Source organism: Chrysemys picta, chromosome 6 (genome assembly GCF_011386835.1).
Source record: "Chrysemys picta bellii isolate R12L10 chromosome 6, ASM1138683v2, whole genome shotgun sequence".
In the NCBI taxonomy this organism is placed as follows: Eukaryota; Metazoa; Chordata; order Testudines; family Emydidae; genus Chrysemys; species Chrysemys picta.
In genome coordinates, this window is record NC_088796.1 from 38,937,685 (window position 1) to 38,953,720 (window position 16,036).

General features: G+C 46.6%; 1 protein-coding gene across 10 annotated transcripts in view; it reads left to right on the forward strand.

Annotated features, from left to right (window-relative positions):
• The first annotated feature begins 201 nt into the window (after positions 1-201).
• Positions 202-16,036, forward strand: part of KIF2A (kinesin family member 2A) — a 92,569-nt gene continuing 76,734 nt past the window's right edge. For 2 of the 10 annotated variants that reach the window (XM_065599022.1, XM_065599025.1), the window contains exon 1: positions 210-354. Coding sequence is in view for 7 of the 10 variants with exons in the window: in XM_065599023.1 (XP_065455095.1) it covers positions 1,002-1,065 (64 nt within the window). In the remaining 3 variants the exon portion in view is untranslated. Of the gene's footprint in view, positions 355-854; positions 1,066-16,036 lie in introns of those variants that run through there. The other 8 variants (XM_065599023.1, XM_065599021.1, XM_065599020.1 and 5 more) reach the window with 6 other exon arrangements.

Sequence of the window (16,036 nt, forward strand, 5' to 3'; positions counted from 1 at the left end):
ATGTACATTGTTAACAAAATGGCTTTGGCCTGGCTAGAGGAATTGCTGGCAGCTGGGGATAAATCAATGCGAGGTGGTGCATTTGGTAAGGAGGTGGTTTTCCAATAAGACCAGAGAAGTTGTCACAAGAGAAGATAAAGCAGGGTTTTAATAGGGCAGCTTTGCCCAGTATGGCTGAGTCCTGTGTGGGTACAGAGGAGGTGGTGACTTTGTGAAGCTGGGGACAGGAGAAGGTGGAGGCATAAATCCAGGGCATGGGTTTGCTCACAGCGGCCTTGCCTGGGGTGAAGATAAACCTGAGCTGTGGTTTTAACAGGACGGACTTGAGTTGCGGATAGTGAATTACTGCGAGAGGCAGGTTTTGAACAGGGGAATGCTGAGCTGGGGGAAGGAAAGGATAAGAGCAAAGCGCTGCTTTTAGCGGGCTGCCTTTGCCGCCATGGTCGGGGTATCACCGTGGGCTGGGAAGGTTGATCAGTGCGAGGTGCAGTTTTTAACAGGGTGGCTGTGGGATCAGCGCGGGAGGCGGGTTAGCACAGGGCGGCGGTGCCGGGACGCGACACGCGTGAGCTCAGCCGGGGCAGCAGTCACGGGAGGCGGAATCACATGGCAGGGCGGGTGCCAGCGGCGCTTTGCCGTAAGCAGGGCCATGGCCGCGCTCACCGCCGCATCCCCGCGAGCGACCCCGGGCAGAGCTCCCGAGGGGCAGGGGAGGCGGCGAGGCCCGGCCAGGGCCCCGGGCCGAGCGCCCTCTCCTGCCGGGGGAGGAGGCGGCAGGCGGAGGCCAAGTCGGAGGTGCCACTGTCCCCTCCCACCCCTTAAGCCGGTCCCGCCGAGTGACGCCTCCGTGAAGTGCGCAGGCGCAGCGGCTCCCAGCGCCTGTTGTATCCGGCCGGCGCCTTTTCTCCCCTCCCCCGGAGCCGCTGCCGCTGCCCTGTGCCCTCCCCGCCCCCTGCGCGTCCGCCCGGCAGCGCCTCGGACCCCGGCTGCCCCATGAAGCGATGGCAGCGGCCAACTTCGGCAAGATCCAGATCGGGATCTATGTGGAGATCAAGCGCAGCGATGGTGAGCGAAGGGGAGGAGGCTGAGCAGCCGCAGCCCCCGGCCCCCGCCACCTCCCCCGCGAGGCAGGGGGCTGCGCGCGGGGCCCATTGTGCGCCGGGGCCCGGGGAGGGGCTGGGCCTGCTGTTTGCTGCGGTTGTTAGGGAACGTTGCTGTCGTTTCCCGGGTGCGTTGGGGGGGGGGGGCGGCGCGAGGACACGGACGGCAGCCGCCGTCGCTGGAGACAGGGAGGCTGCTGCAATGCTGGGAGGAGGGGAGGGGCTGGTAAGGGGAGATGGTCTGACTCGGGGGGTGGCTGAGCAAAGGGGGGAGGGAATGAGTTAGGGGGGGGATATGGGTTGATTGGGAGAGGGGAAGGGAAGGCAGAAATGAAAATGGGCAAGGTCTGTTTGGGGGAGGCGGTGGGTAACTGGGGGGAGGGGAGACGATCTGGTTTGGGGTGAAAATCCAAAGAGGGAAGTTGGGGCGGGGGAGGTTGAGAGATGGGCTGGGGGGAAGGAGCAGAAGGGTGATGATGGGTTTTGTCATGTACGGCAATAACTTCTCAGTCACACTGAAACGCAAGCTGTGATTAGCTGTACTTGCAGTAGACGGCAATGTACAGCGCCAGAGAGATGGCTTGGGACACTCCCTCCCTCCATCATTATTTAACAAAAAACCTGATGCTCTTTTGGCTATTCTGTACCTCTTTGCAATGTAAATACACCGCTCTGTATTTGGACCTCTCTGTTGCTGATCCAATGTTTCCCTTCCTGCCTGCTCAGTAGCATGTGCAGTGGTTTCTGGAGATACGCATGAAGTTAGGAGACGAGTGACTGGGTTTTGGGGTGATATCCCTTGTGTGATGGGTATTTTGTCTGGATGGAGGCTTATGGGCAGAGGCTGGATGGGGATTTTGGTTGCTGAATCAATGGGCAGGCCTCTCATACCTTCAGCTTTGTAATTTGAATGGGGATACGTCAGCACATCCCCAAACCCAGTTAAGAACGGAAGTCCTGTGGGGTGGGGTCATGTTGGGATTGTCTCTGGAAAGTCAGTTTATTCTCCAGTAGTGTGAATATTCAGAACCATTCTGGGGAAGTTCAGATGCTTGTGCAGCAGCTGAGAAAAACCTGGAGATCCAGGGTGCTGAAACTAGAGTATGGCTAGAGCATGAGGCAGCATATAAACTGCATGAGGATGTGCTGTTAACTACCTTACCTTCCCACTCTCTAGATTGAATGTTCTTAAACACTGCATTTTTGTTATGTCATTAAGACTGCCATCACTCATTATACATAACATCTCAGTTTGCGAATTATGACTTGTGTGTGACACAAAGAACCGGATAGGCTTTTCATTGATTGTGTGTTAATGTATTGCAGATTTCTTTATAGATACCGTTTTATTTTTTTTATACTTCATTGTGCTTGTCAGATGATTTCACTGAGAGTTCTGTGAGCTTTCAGTAGCTGTAATTGGGGATTGTGTGTCTTGCTTAAATTTGAAAAAAATTTGCCTCATACAATAATTGTTTTCCTGACTACTTCTGGTCACTTTTGATACCAGAAATGAGAACAGTTAAGTCTTGTACATAATACCCATATTATTAATTAGTTTAAGTGATGCAGCAAAATGTGTAATGATTACATATATTCCAATAAAAGTATTTGATTTCTGTAAAACATTTTGGGTATTTCTTCATCTACACAGAAAAAACATGGGTGATCTGCACCTGGGTTAGCCCAACAGGGTGTGAGCAGCCATGCTGTGAATCTATACCCAAATTATGTGTCCTCACTGGTGATGCACACCCTTGTGTGCCACTAGAACTTCTGGGGCATATCTCATGTTTTCTTATGAATTGGGGGGAAAAACTGTCCTTTTGGGCACATGGGGGAACTGTGGGAAGGCACTAGAGGACTGTCAGCATTGTTTGACCTATGCCTTGCTGCAAAAGGAGCAGATTAGCAGCCTGAGTGAAAGGTTAGGGGAGAGGTGGACAAACTACAGCCCGTGGGCCACATCCGTCCTGCGGGATCGTCCTGCCCGGCCCCTGAGCTCCCAGATGGGGAGGCTAGCCCCCCCCCCACAATCCCCAATTATAGCTACTGCCCCCTTATCCAACCCCCCTACTTTCTGCTCCCCCCCCCCCAGCCTCAGCTCTCCGTGCCACCAGAGCTGTGGCCCGCTGCTCCTGCCGGGCAGCGTGGGTGGCATAGCTGGCTCCAGCTGGGCGGTGGGGCTGCGTGCTCTAACTGCTCTAAGCAGCATGGTAAGGGGGGGGGGGGGTTGGATAAGGGCCAGGGGGTCCCGGGGAAGTCAGGGGACAGGGAGCAGGGGGCGGTTGGATGGGGTGGAGGTTTTGGGGGGGCAGTCAGGGGACAGGGAGCGGAGGGACGTTGGATAGGCATGGGAGTCCCGGGGGGGACTGTCAGGGGGCGGGGTGTGGATAGGGATCGGGGTAGTCAGGGGACAGGGAGCAAGGGGGGTTGGATGGGTCGGGGATTTGAGGGGGGCAGTCAGGGAGTGGGAAGGGGTGGATTGGGGGTGGGGGCCAGGCTGTTTAGGGAGGCACAGCCTTCCCTACCCAGCCCTCCATACAGTTTCGCAACGCTGATGTGGCCCTCGGGCCAAAAAGTTTGCCCACCCCTGGGTTAGGGCAACGCTCAGGTAAGAGTCCAGGCTAACTCCGAGTGAACACATACCCTTTCTAAAACAAAACATTAATTTGAGTGGTAAGTATGATCTCTCAAAATCAAGTAGCTGTTTATCTGTTTGTTTACCTGAATAGTCTTTAGGATCAGACAACAAAGTTTTGATCAGTTTCTAGAGTGACACCAAAGGGTAGGCGGAGTCTCCAGTTTGTCCACCAGTTATTTTAAATGTTTCTCTGTGCACAGAGCTGCATTGAAATTATAACACTTTAAGCCCCCCCCTTTAAAAAAAAAAAAAAGTCCACAATTTGCTATTCCTTACAATAATTATAAACTTTCTACAAAATACCTTGATTTTGATTCTTGTACAGCACTTGATGGTCTTACATATTGCAACAAAAAATAAGTGTAATGATGGAATAATACACTTGAGAGCAAGGGCATCAGAATACTCCAGTATGATGAATTATTGTGTTTTTCATTGTGATTAGGATTTAAAGTTCCAACCGTGGTCTCCTGTATGATGCAAATGGAAAATAAGTATAATAGAAATAAAATATATTATTAGAATCAGTAGCCAAAATATCATGACAGCTTTTGGATGAAACTCTATTTCCAAGAAGAGATGTTATAGTAGCTTTCGCAGGGAAATGTTGGTTTCTTCACATGAGCATTGGTACAAATGCCATCTTGATATCTTGAATTTTAATTGTAGAGAATAACTAGTTCCCTTCATTTAGAATGGAACAGCAGTAACCAGCCAACTAATTCAGTTACTTAAAAAGCATCTATTATATTTAAATTTAGTGTTCATGTTTCAAAATAATGAACATGTAGCTGGAAAAGAGCATCTGTTAACCCCCTTGACAAGTAACAGTTCCGTTCGGAAGCAAAACCTCAATCGCATGAATAACTTAACTTAGTTTGAATTTTATGTGCCTTATCTGCACAGTTTGAACAACATTCCCATTACCTCAGTCCTATGGACTAAACCTGCTCACCAGTCCAAAATATACCAGTGCCACGGGCTGTGCCCGTGTTTCCTGGTCTCCAGCATGTACCATGTTGCTGGGGTCCAAAGATTGCCTGTTTCCTGCTTGAGTAATACACCTGAGTAATAGCTGCCCACCACTAAAATTATATATACAAACTATACCAAATCAATTAATGTTGCTTCCATTTCACTCACACAATAATACAGCTAATGATGGCCACTCTCAGTAAATCAATTTATGCTAACTCTTCTCCATAATAAATCATCTTATGTTGGCTTTCCTTCTACAAGTACAATCTTTTGGTGAGATAGGCAAAGCTTACCCCATGCCCTGCATCCGTTTGCTGGGGTGGCTGGAATCCCTCTCCCCTCCCCATGGTGCTCCCTGACCAGTCCAACCCACAGAGCAGCAGCTTCTTCACCCTTCTTTTTTCCCTCCTTCCCCAAATAGTACTGGAGCTGTGTCTCTGCAGGCTTGGAATAGTATGGGAAAGAACACTGAAATTATTAAACTATTATAAAACCATTGTACAAATTGGTGTTTTTCATCCACGTGAAATACTCTGTTTTCAGTGCTCACTACCTCAAAAATGATTTAGTAGAAATAGAGAGGCCTCACAGGTGGGTGGGAAGGATGAATAAAAGCATAGGAAAACTTTAATATGAAGAGAATGTAAAGACTGGGAGTGTTTATCTTAGGGGATGAATAAGAGGTGACACAATAATGAGCTGGCTAAGGAGCTTGCTGAACCGTTAATGGTGATTTTCAATAAGTCTTGGGGCACTAGGGAAGTTTGAGAAGACTGGAAGACAACTAATGTCGTGCCAGTTTATAAAAAGAGTAAACGGGTTGACCCGATAATTGTAGGCCCATCAACCTGACATTGATCCCAGGCAAGCTAATGGAGCGGCTGATGCGAGACTAGGTTAATGAATATTAAAGGAGGGTAATGTAGTCAATACAAATTAACATGGGTTTATGGAAAATAGATCCTGTCAAACTATGAGATTACAAGTTTGATAAAGGTAATAGTGTTGACGTGATATACTGAGACTTGTGTAAGGTATTTGACTTGGTACTGCACAACATTTTGATTAAAAAACTAGAACAATATAAAATTAACAGCACACATTAAATAGATTAAAAACTGGCTAACTGATAGGTCTCAAAATGTAACTGTAAACAGGGAATTGTCATTAAATGGGTGTGTGTCCAGCAGGGTCCTGCATGGGTCACTTCTTAGCCCTACGTTGTTTAACATTTTTATTCATGACCTGGAAGAAAAAACAAAATCTTCACTGATAATGTTTGCAGATGACCCAAAAATTGGGGAGTGGTAAATAATGAAGAGGATTGATTCAGAGTGATCTGGTTCACTTGGTAAACTGGGCACAGTTTAACAATGTGTTTGAATATGGCTAAATGTATACATCTAGGAACCAAGAATGTAGGCCATAATTACAGGATGGGGGATTCTATCCTCAGATGCAGGGACTCTAGAAAAAATCTGGGTGTCATGGTGGATAAGCAGCTGAATTTGAGCTCCCAGTCTGAAATTGTCACCAAAACATCCGGGGAAGGATCATTTGATGATTACTTCTTCTGTTCATTCCCTCTGGGGCACCTGGCATTGGCTACTGTCGGAAGACAGGATACTGGGCTAGATGGACTTTTGGTCTGACTCAGTATGGCCGTTCCTATGTTCTTATGAGCTAATGTGATCCTGGGATGTGTAAACAGGGGAATCTCAGGGAGAAGCAGAGGGGTTACTTTTCCTCTGTATTTGGCACTGGTGTTACTTCTGCTGGAATACTGTGTCCTGTTATGATGCCCACAGTTCAAGAAGGATGATAAATTGCAGAGGGTTCAGAGAAGAGTCATGAAAACACCTGAAAGATTAGAAAACTTGCCTTGTAGTGATAGATTGAGGTCTTTGAGTCTATTTAGCTTAACAAAGAGAAGGCTAAGGGGTGAATTGGTTACTCTGTAAATATCTACATGGGGAACAAATATTTGATAATGGGCTCCGGGGCCGTCCCTAAAGGGGGAGCGGGGCCTGGGACATAAGCAGTGAGTTTCTAATTGGCTGGAGGGTCCCCCCCAGGCTCTGCCCCCTTCCCCCATTCACCCCACCTCTTCCTGCCCCGCCCAGTTCTGTCCCCATCCCCCGAATGCACTGCACCCTTGCTTCTCTCCCCTCCCTCCCCAGCGCCTCCTGACGTTGCAAAACATCTGAACCATGGCAGGCGGGAAGTGCTGAGAGGGAGGGGGAGGTGCTGATTGGCGGGGCCTGCTGGCAGGCAGTAGGTAATATGAGGAGGGGGAGGTTCTGGTAGGGGGCTTCTCGGCCCCCTCCTGCCCCGGCCCACCTGCCACTCGCCTCCCCGTTCACCTCCTCACCCCGCTCTGCACCTGCCTCACCTCCCCGCCTACCTCCTTGTGGTTTTATTGAAGCATGGGGACTCCCAAAGTGCAGGGCCCAGGGCAGTCACCCTGATTCGCTGTACCCAAGGGATAGCTTTTATGGGCTGTTTAATCTAGCAGAGAAAATACAATATGATACAATGGTTTGAAGTTGAAACTAGACAAATTCAGACTGGAAATAAGGCAATTTTTTACAGTGAGGGTAATTCATGATTGGAACAAATTGCCAAGAGTTGTAGTGAAGTGTCTATCAGTGACTATTTTAAAATCAAGATTGGATTTTTTTCTAACAGATATTCTCTAGGAATTATTTTGGGGAAGTTTTCTGGCCTGTGTTATACAGGAGGTCAGACAAGATGATAACGGTCCCTTCTGGCCTTGGAATCTATGAATGATATGGGGAAGGTGGATCAAGCACTTCATTCACCTTTTTTCATAATACAAGAACAAGAGGACATTCCGTGATATCGAAAGACGGCTAATTTAAAACAGATAAAAGAGAATAAGCAATACACAATTTAGCTTGTGAAACTCATTGCCACAAGATATCATTGAGGCAAAGAGCTTTGCAGGATTAAAAAAAACAATTGAATGTTGACATGGATGGAAGAAATATTGTGTTATATTAAGAATGAATAAAACACAAAAAAAACCCCCAAGAGTGGTGGAAGGAATATAAACCACTGGCTGCAGTACGTAAGCCGGTCTTTAACTGATGGAATTTAGGAAGAAGCTTTCCCTATGGGCATATTATTCTGCAACTGCCTATTGCAGGGTTTATTGTACTTTTCTCTGAAGCAGCTGATCCTGATCATTTTTAGAGACCGGGTACTGGACTAGATGGACTACGGGTCTGATCTTGTGTAGCAGTTCCTAGACTTATAGCGACATCACTACACTTGTTAACCTTCAAAACATTACCTGAGAGTAATCTTTGTAACAATAAGTGCTGTAAACTTAATTTTTTTAAAATAAAACCTTAGATTTTGCAGAATTTTGATATTGCTCCTCCTTGAAAGAGCGCTGCTGGCCTCAATTTGTCAAGATCTCCTGTATCATATTCTTTATATGTGCAACTTCTACTGATATCATTGGGAACTTCATATTAAGGATGAAAGTCCAATATGACCCTATATAATTGTGTTAAGTTTGGGTCATCCTGCTGTTTTGTAGACCCTTGTGGCTAACTTGAAGTAAGAGCAACACTTTCGCTCTCCTCTTTGATGACAGATATGTTTTGTGATTGAGGCCTTATTTATGCTTTGGGCACTAGAGTGGTGCAGCTGTAGCTAGCTGTACCTCTATAGCGCCGTAGTATAGACGCTTCCTACAACAATGGAAGGGGTTGTTCTGTTTCTGTAGTTAATCTGCCTCTCTGAGTGGCGGTAGCTAGATCAATGGAAGAATGCTACCATTGACCTAACTATGTCTACACTAGGGATTAGGATGGTTTAACTGGGTAGTCCGGGGTGGGGAAAAATTCACATCCCTGAATGTTTTAGTTTAGGTTGGTCACATTTTTAAATGTAGACCAGGCCTGGTTGGTTTTAAGACTGCTCAAATGTGCTAACAAATAACTTGACTCAGTTACCTTATCCCTGGGTAATTCATGCTGACCCAATGTATCTTTATGTGGTCTAGCCATTAGCTGGAGAACAAAGAGCTTTGAGTTTGCTACTGCATCTGAGCTAATGGACATGACCCTTTAGCTTGAGTAGTAAAGGCTCATGTTCTTAGATTCAGCCATTCTGGGTTCAGTCCCTGCAGACGACATGACAAAGAGTGTTGTTACTTGTTCATGGCATATCATGTGTAATTCAAACTTTAAAAAGCATTAGTTTTTTACTGTGCTGTACATTGGCTTTAAAATTAAAAATGTAACTTGCAGCCTTTCCTGATATTTATGCTGCTTTTCTACACTGTTTGATTATAAATAGCTCTTGAAAGTCAAAAATAGAATTCTTCTTCCTTAGAGAAATTTTGTTTTCTTCAGTACTTCTATACCACAGGCTTGTGTAAAGCTACTTCTAATGGTGGATTTAAAGCCCCTGTGTGATCACTGGGATTACATAATCATGGCCTTTTTCCCTGATGGAGAAACCCACATTGTAGCTCAGCCTGCCGAGTAGAAGATTTGGCTCAGCCCCTACTCTTTGCATTGGCCAGTCACTTACAAGATTGAACTATTAGTTGGGGAGCAGCTAGAATGCTACTCCCCGGATCCCCAGCTGCTGGCTAAAGAGCTGATCTGAAGCTTCCCTTCAGAAAATTAAGATCTTCCCCTTTCATATTATGGAGTTGGTGTGGCTGCAGAAGCACTAATTCCTCTTCTGAAGCACCTCTCTCCCCAGTTGCTGAGATAAATGCTACTTAAAGCATGTCAGCGGATGAGGGGTGTAAGAGAAATACAGGAGGGAAAAGGATACAGGTGTGTGTGGAAAGAGAAGATACACATACAAAGAGGTGGCTTGTGGGTGAAATTAAATCCGCTTAGCTCTTACCATGTCTTTCATTTTGAAAGAATGTTTTTATTTTTCTGTACCATAACATTTGACTAAAGATGAATAGCAGCCCTGAACTGTTGGGTCCTTGTTTTTGTAGGTTTTTAAATGAATATTGTATTGTTGCCATTTCATCCACTGGGATGTGAAGGGTAAGGATATACAGAACTAGAACTAAAAAAGGGTTTGGAGCAATTAAAATATGAAGAATGGTTAAGATTTAATATGTATAGCTTGGGGTGGAGTGTGAAAGAATAAGAGGTGACATACATTTACAAATATCTGAAGGGTGTCAACATCAAGGAGGAAAAAGACCTGTTAAGGTTGGTGTGACAAGACTAATGAGTAGAAGTATAAAATTGCACAAAGGAAAAAAATAGACTAGGCTGCAAGCGAAAAGCTGCTAAAATGTAGGCCCTGTCTTTGGATTTGTGAGCCCTTAATTTTAAGGTATCCGAATAGGTTGACAGTGGCCCTGTAGGCACAAATCCAATGAAAAAGTGGCTTATTACTTTTCCTAGCAAGTTTATGATTTAAATGTTTACTCAGAGGAAAACTATGCAAAAGTGTCAGGAAGGTTTAGAGTATACATCAGTAATACAAGGTTAAAAACAATTATAGAGATTTTGAAACTATCCTAGAAGCAAGTATTACAAACCCAGGAAATTGAGTTAAGATTACATTTAAAAGAAACCCCATCATGGTCAACCATTTTTGCTTGTATACGATAGCAACAATTTTGGAAGAGGATAGATGGTTCATGGAATTCATTATATAGACGAATATGTTCAGCTTTAGCTGAAGGAGAATCTTCCAGTTATGAACAATAATGGCAAAAGAGGACCATTCTAAAAGGCTACACTCCAAAAAGATTCTAAACGTAAGATTAGATTTCAGTAAGTGTTAACTTTGTTGGAAGTTTGAAAGTCTGAGCTCTTTCATGTACAAAACCCAGTCTAAGGGTATGTCTACACTAGCATAGTTACAGCACCGGCAGTTACAGCGCTGCTCAGAGAGCGCTGAAGGGAAACCGCTGTTGTGTTCACACTGTCAGATGCCTGCGCAATAGTGTGTTCACATTTGCGGCACTTGCAGTGGTATTCAGAGCGGTGCACTCCGGGCAGCTATCCCACAGCGCATCTCTTCTTCTGTTGCTGCTAAGAGTTATAGGAAGGCAGAGGGAGTCACGGGGCATCCTGGGTCCTGTTCCAATGCCCTGTGATGCATTGCTTCACATCCCAGCAATCCCTGTGCTTCTGTCTGCCGTTGGCGGCATCTTTCAATGATTTGTGTACTGCGCTCTCTGCCTCTTTGGTCTGCAGGAATGGATCCCGCACTGTTGACCAATATGCTGCTCGCTCTCACTAACGCGTCACGAGTAGCAGTGGAGGTATTCCTTAAAATACAAAGGCAAGAGAAGTGCGACATTGATCTCGCCACACGTACTAGCTACAACATGACATTGCTTGTGGCATTCATGGAGGTCCTGACCACAGTGGAACACCACTTTTGGGTTTCGGAAACGAGCACTGAGTGGTGGGATCACATTGTCATGCACGTCTGGGATGACGAGCAGTGGCTGCAGAAGTTTCGGATGAGGAAAGCCACATTCATGGCACTGTGTGATAAGCTCGCCCCAGCCCTGCGGCGCAAGGACATTAAAATGAGAGCTGCCCTGCCATTGGAGAAACGCGTGGCGATTGCACTGTGAAAAATGGCTACTCCAGCCTGCTACTGATCGGTTGCGAACAAGTTCGAAGTGGGAAAGTCGATGGTTGGACTCCTGTTGACGAAAGTGTGCAGGAGCATTAATTGCATCCTGCTTCGAAAGACCATGACTCTGGGCAACGTGTGTGACGTTGTAGATGGCTTGGCACAAATGGGCTTTCCTAAATGTAGAGGGGGATAGATGGCATGCATATTCCAATTCTGGCATCAGACTACCTAGCCACTGAGTACATTAATCGGAAAGGTTATTTCTCAATGGTTCTCCATGCGCTTGTGGATCACCGTGGGCGTTTCACAGACATTAACACAGGCTGGTCCAGAAAGGTGCATGACGCACGCATCTTTCGGAACACTGACCTGTTCAGGAAGCTGCAAGCAGGGATTTTCTTCCCTGACCAGAAGATCACTGTAGGGGAAGTTGAAATACCCATTGTGATCCTGGGAGACCTCGCCTACCCCTTAATGCCATGGCTTATGAAGCCATACATGGGACACCTTGACAGCAGCAAGGAGCGGTTCAACAACAGGCTGAGCAAGTGCAGAATGACTGTTGAGTGTGTTTGGGCCATTTAAAGGCCGGCTGGCGGTGCCTATATGGGAACCTGGACCTAGCCGATGACAATATTCCTATGCTTATAGCCGCGTGCTGTATGCTCCATAATATTTGTGAAGGGAAGGGTGAAAGCTGCACTCAGGGCTAGACTGCTGAGGCTCAGCACCTGAAGGCTGAATTTGAACAGCCAGAGACCTGGGCTGTTAGCGGCGTGCAGCGCGGGGCCATAAGGATCCGGGATGCCCTGAGGCAGCGATTTGAAGTTGAAAGCCGCTAATATTTGTTGCTATGCTTGGGAGTGCAGTGCTTGTAATGCTAGGAGGTGATTGCGATTGGTGCAGACAATGCAATATGAAGGTTTAAGATAATTGTCTGTTTGCTTTCAATTAATAGAATAAAGATTGCTTTCAAACCAACACAATTCTTTTATTAAAAAACAACAACTGGAAGAGAGTCAAACAAAAAAACACATTAGCACTGAGGGGGCTGGGGGAAAGGGAAGGTCCCAGGAGGAGGTGGGGTCCCAGGACGGTTAAAGATTTATGTATGTCCAGGGATCATATCCAGCCTTCTCCTTTGGAATACAGTGCAGTGGGTACTGTACTTCAGCAGGGCTAAACTGTAGAGGGATGGGTGTTGAGTGCAGTGGGTACTGGGAGTCGGCAGGGCTGGACTGTGATGGGGGAGGAGTGGAATGCAGCGGGTACGGACTGGAGCCAAGAGGTTGATCAGAGTCTGTTGGGGTGTCTGGGGGTCACATGGGAAAGAGTTTTGCAACAGTAGCTGCAGGTGAGCGGGGGCGGAGCTGCTTGGTTTGCAGTGTTAGTATTGCCTGGAGCCTGTCCTCTTGGCGCTCCATAATATTTAAGAGCTGCTCCATGGCTTCATTCTGGCATGCCGGGTTCTCCTTTTGGTCCTCTTCTCGCTGTCCCACCACTCCTTAAGTTCCTGTTTCTCGGTGGTGGAGTGCATCATAATGTCACGCAGAAAGTCCTCCTTAGTTCTTCGTGGCTGCTTTCTAATTCTGCGCAGCCATTCAGCTGGCGATAACAAAGAGGGAGACTGGGCTCCCAAGATCATCTCTGTGAAGCCAAAACGCAACATTTTACAGAAGCAGTATTGTTTGCAACACACAGACCACTGATTCAGTGATTTAAAACACAGCCACTATTCACATACCTGTCACTAACTGGCTAATCCCAGACAAGCACACATGAGCCACAAGACCCCCAAAATGGTGAGTAGCCGCAGGGGCAGGGTAAATCAGTGTTCCCGGACCCCACTGTACACTGGGCACGTGGCTCTTGGAGAAAGCCAGCACTGCAGGGGAGCCTGATAATTATTCCTGTCCCCATATTTTCCACAGGGTGTGTTCATTATGGAAGATATCTCGCTGCTGAAGGTGAGCAGGGAATCAAGGGAGCGTCTTCTCCAAGACTGTGGCTTCCGCCCTGGCCCTTATGCAGCTCGCCTGTGTGCAGCAATGGTTCCTCCTCCCACCCGTGAAGGCAGAGTGGCCCGGGAAAGTTACCGTTAATGGGGCAAGAAACAAAGCAGCTCTGCCAAAGAACCTGCGGCAGTGGATTGCCCAGTATCTCCATGAGAGTTTCCTGGCAATCTCTGAGGCAGATTTACGTGAAGTGAGGAGTAAATCAACAGCCTGTTTCGCTGCTCAGACTAGGCATGTGATGGTACATGCATCATGCAGACACAAGCCTGCTTTCTGCAACCCTTCTGCCCCCAACAACTTGCTTCAGCGAGTCCCCAAATCAAATCAACTTACCAGGGGCCTCCTCTACTGTTTGCGCTTCTCCAAGATCCAACAGCTAGCCTCCTCCGGGGTAGAAAAGAGCTCCTGGCTGCATGCATCTCTGACCTCTGAGTTGTCCTCTGCATATGGGTCCCCCTCCGCACCCTCGTCCAAGATCTCCTTCTCCTGCCTCAGTCCAGTCGGGCACACGAGCCACCGAAGTATGGCCTTCGTAGTGGAGTTGGGGTCGCCACCGAGTATCGCGTCCATCTCTTTGTAGAACCGGCAGCGCGTGGGCGCAGCGCCGGAGCAGCGGTTTGCCTCCCATGCCTTGTGATAGGTGTTCCGCAGCTCCTTCACTTTGACCCTGCATTGCAGTGTGTCCCGGTCATGGCCCCTTTCTGTCATGCATTGTGAAATCTGTCCTTAGGAATCATAATTCCTATGGCTGGAGCACAGCTGGGAGTGGACAGCCTCCTTTCCCCAAATGCTGATGAGGTCCAGCAGCTCGGCATTGCTCCAAGCAGGGGATCACCTGGTGCATGGAGCAGGCATGGCCACCTGGAAAGATGCGCTGAGAACACTGCACGCATCACCGAGCAAACAGGAAGGGGACTTTCAAAATTCCAAAGGAATTTACAGGGTGGGGATGATGATTGGTCACCTGAGGGCAGGGCAGTAGAGTTCAAACCGATGACCAGAGAGGCAAGAACAGGCATTGTGGGACACCTCCCGGGGGCCAATCGCAGTGCTGTAATCGACCAGGGTGTCTATACTGGCACCGCGGTGCTGTACTCACAGCGCAGAAAACCACTTCTTGTCGGGTGGTTTTTTACAGCGCTGCAACTGCGCAGTTTCTGTGCACTAAGTGGCTTGGCAGTGTGTACACCTCGGGAGTTACACTGCAGAAAGCTGCTTTACTGCGCAGAAACTTGCCAGTGTAGACAAGACCTAACACTTGGTGCTAGCAGGAAGTGGTGTTACACGCCCTTATCCACATGCTTGATGACACCCTCAAAGAATTCTAGTAGATGGTGAGGCATGACTTCCTTTTACAAAAGCTGTGTTGACTCTTTCCCAACAAATCATGTTCATCTATTTGTTTGATAATTCTGTTCTTTAGTACTGTTTCTACTATGTTGCCCAGTACTGAAGTTAGGCTCAGAGGCCTGTAATTGCCAGAATCACCTCTGGAGCCTTTTTAAAAATCGGTGTTACATTAGCTACATTCCAGTCATCTGGTACAGATGCTTGTTTCAGCAATAGGTTTCATACTACAGTTAATTGTTCTGTAATTTCATATTTGAGTTCCTTAGAATTCCTGGGTCAATACCATCTGGTCCTAGTAACTTCTTTCTGTTTAATTTATCAGTTTGTTCTAAAACTTCTTCTATTGACACATTAATGTGTGACAGTACTTCAGATTTGATGCACCCTGCTCCCCCCCCCCCCCAAATAACTCTGATCTGCAGTGAAGGCTGATGCAAAGAATTCATTTGGCATCTCTGCGTCGGCCTTGTCTTCCTTAAGTGCTCCTTTAGCACCTTTGTCTAGTGGCCCCAGTGCCTGTTTGGCAGGCTTTCTGATGTACTTAAAAAAATTTCTTTGTTAGTTTTTGCATCTTTAGCAAGTTACTTTTCAGTTGGGGAATGTTATGTCCAAGTTGCTGAAGATAACATCTAAGAAAGTTGAAGTTAATATCCAAGAAGGTTGAGAAAACTGTCAGGGAGATCTCTGCCATTTGCTCAAGCAACAAAAATAAAATGCGGGGGAATATAGAAGTGGTCAGATCATCCTAAATGTTTGAATTATGGGTATTTAGAACTTATTGAGAAAGAAGTAATGACCAACACCATCTTAAAGCATATTATGGACATTTCAAAACTCTTACACAACCACAAAAATGTGTGTCATCAGCTTCCGGGAGTTTGGTTGAAAAAGAAAGATATTTGATTGTGTCTCTACATTTGTTTCTAAATATCATAACTATGTTGAAATTGTACTGAGCAACAAAAGGATCTTAATCAAAACATTGTATGCGACAACTAACACTAGAGAGGGGCACTCTACCTTTAAAAGCAACTGAAGAAGTTTTTGAAGGGATTTGACACAAAACTGTTTGTTAGTCAAGTCCAGAGAAGACAGGGACTTACCCAAGCAAAGTAAATGGGCAACATGATGGCAGATTATGTTCAGTTTTGATAGATGCAAAATAATGTATATTGGAAGAAAAAAATTGAGCCTACACTTTACCTAGTTCTAAATGAACAGTATCAACTTAGGAAAAGGATCTTGGCATCGTGGACAGTTCAGTAAAGACCTCTTGCTCATTGTGTGTCAGTCACACAACAAAATGCTAGGGTGCAAAAATAATGGGATGGTTAATA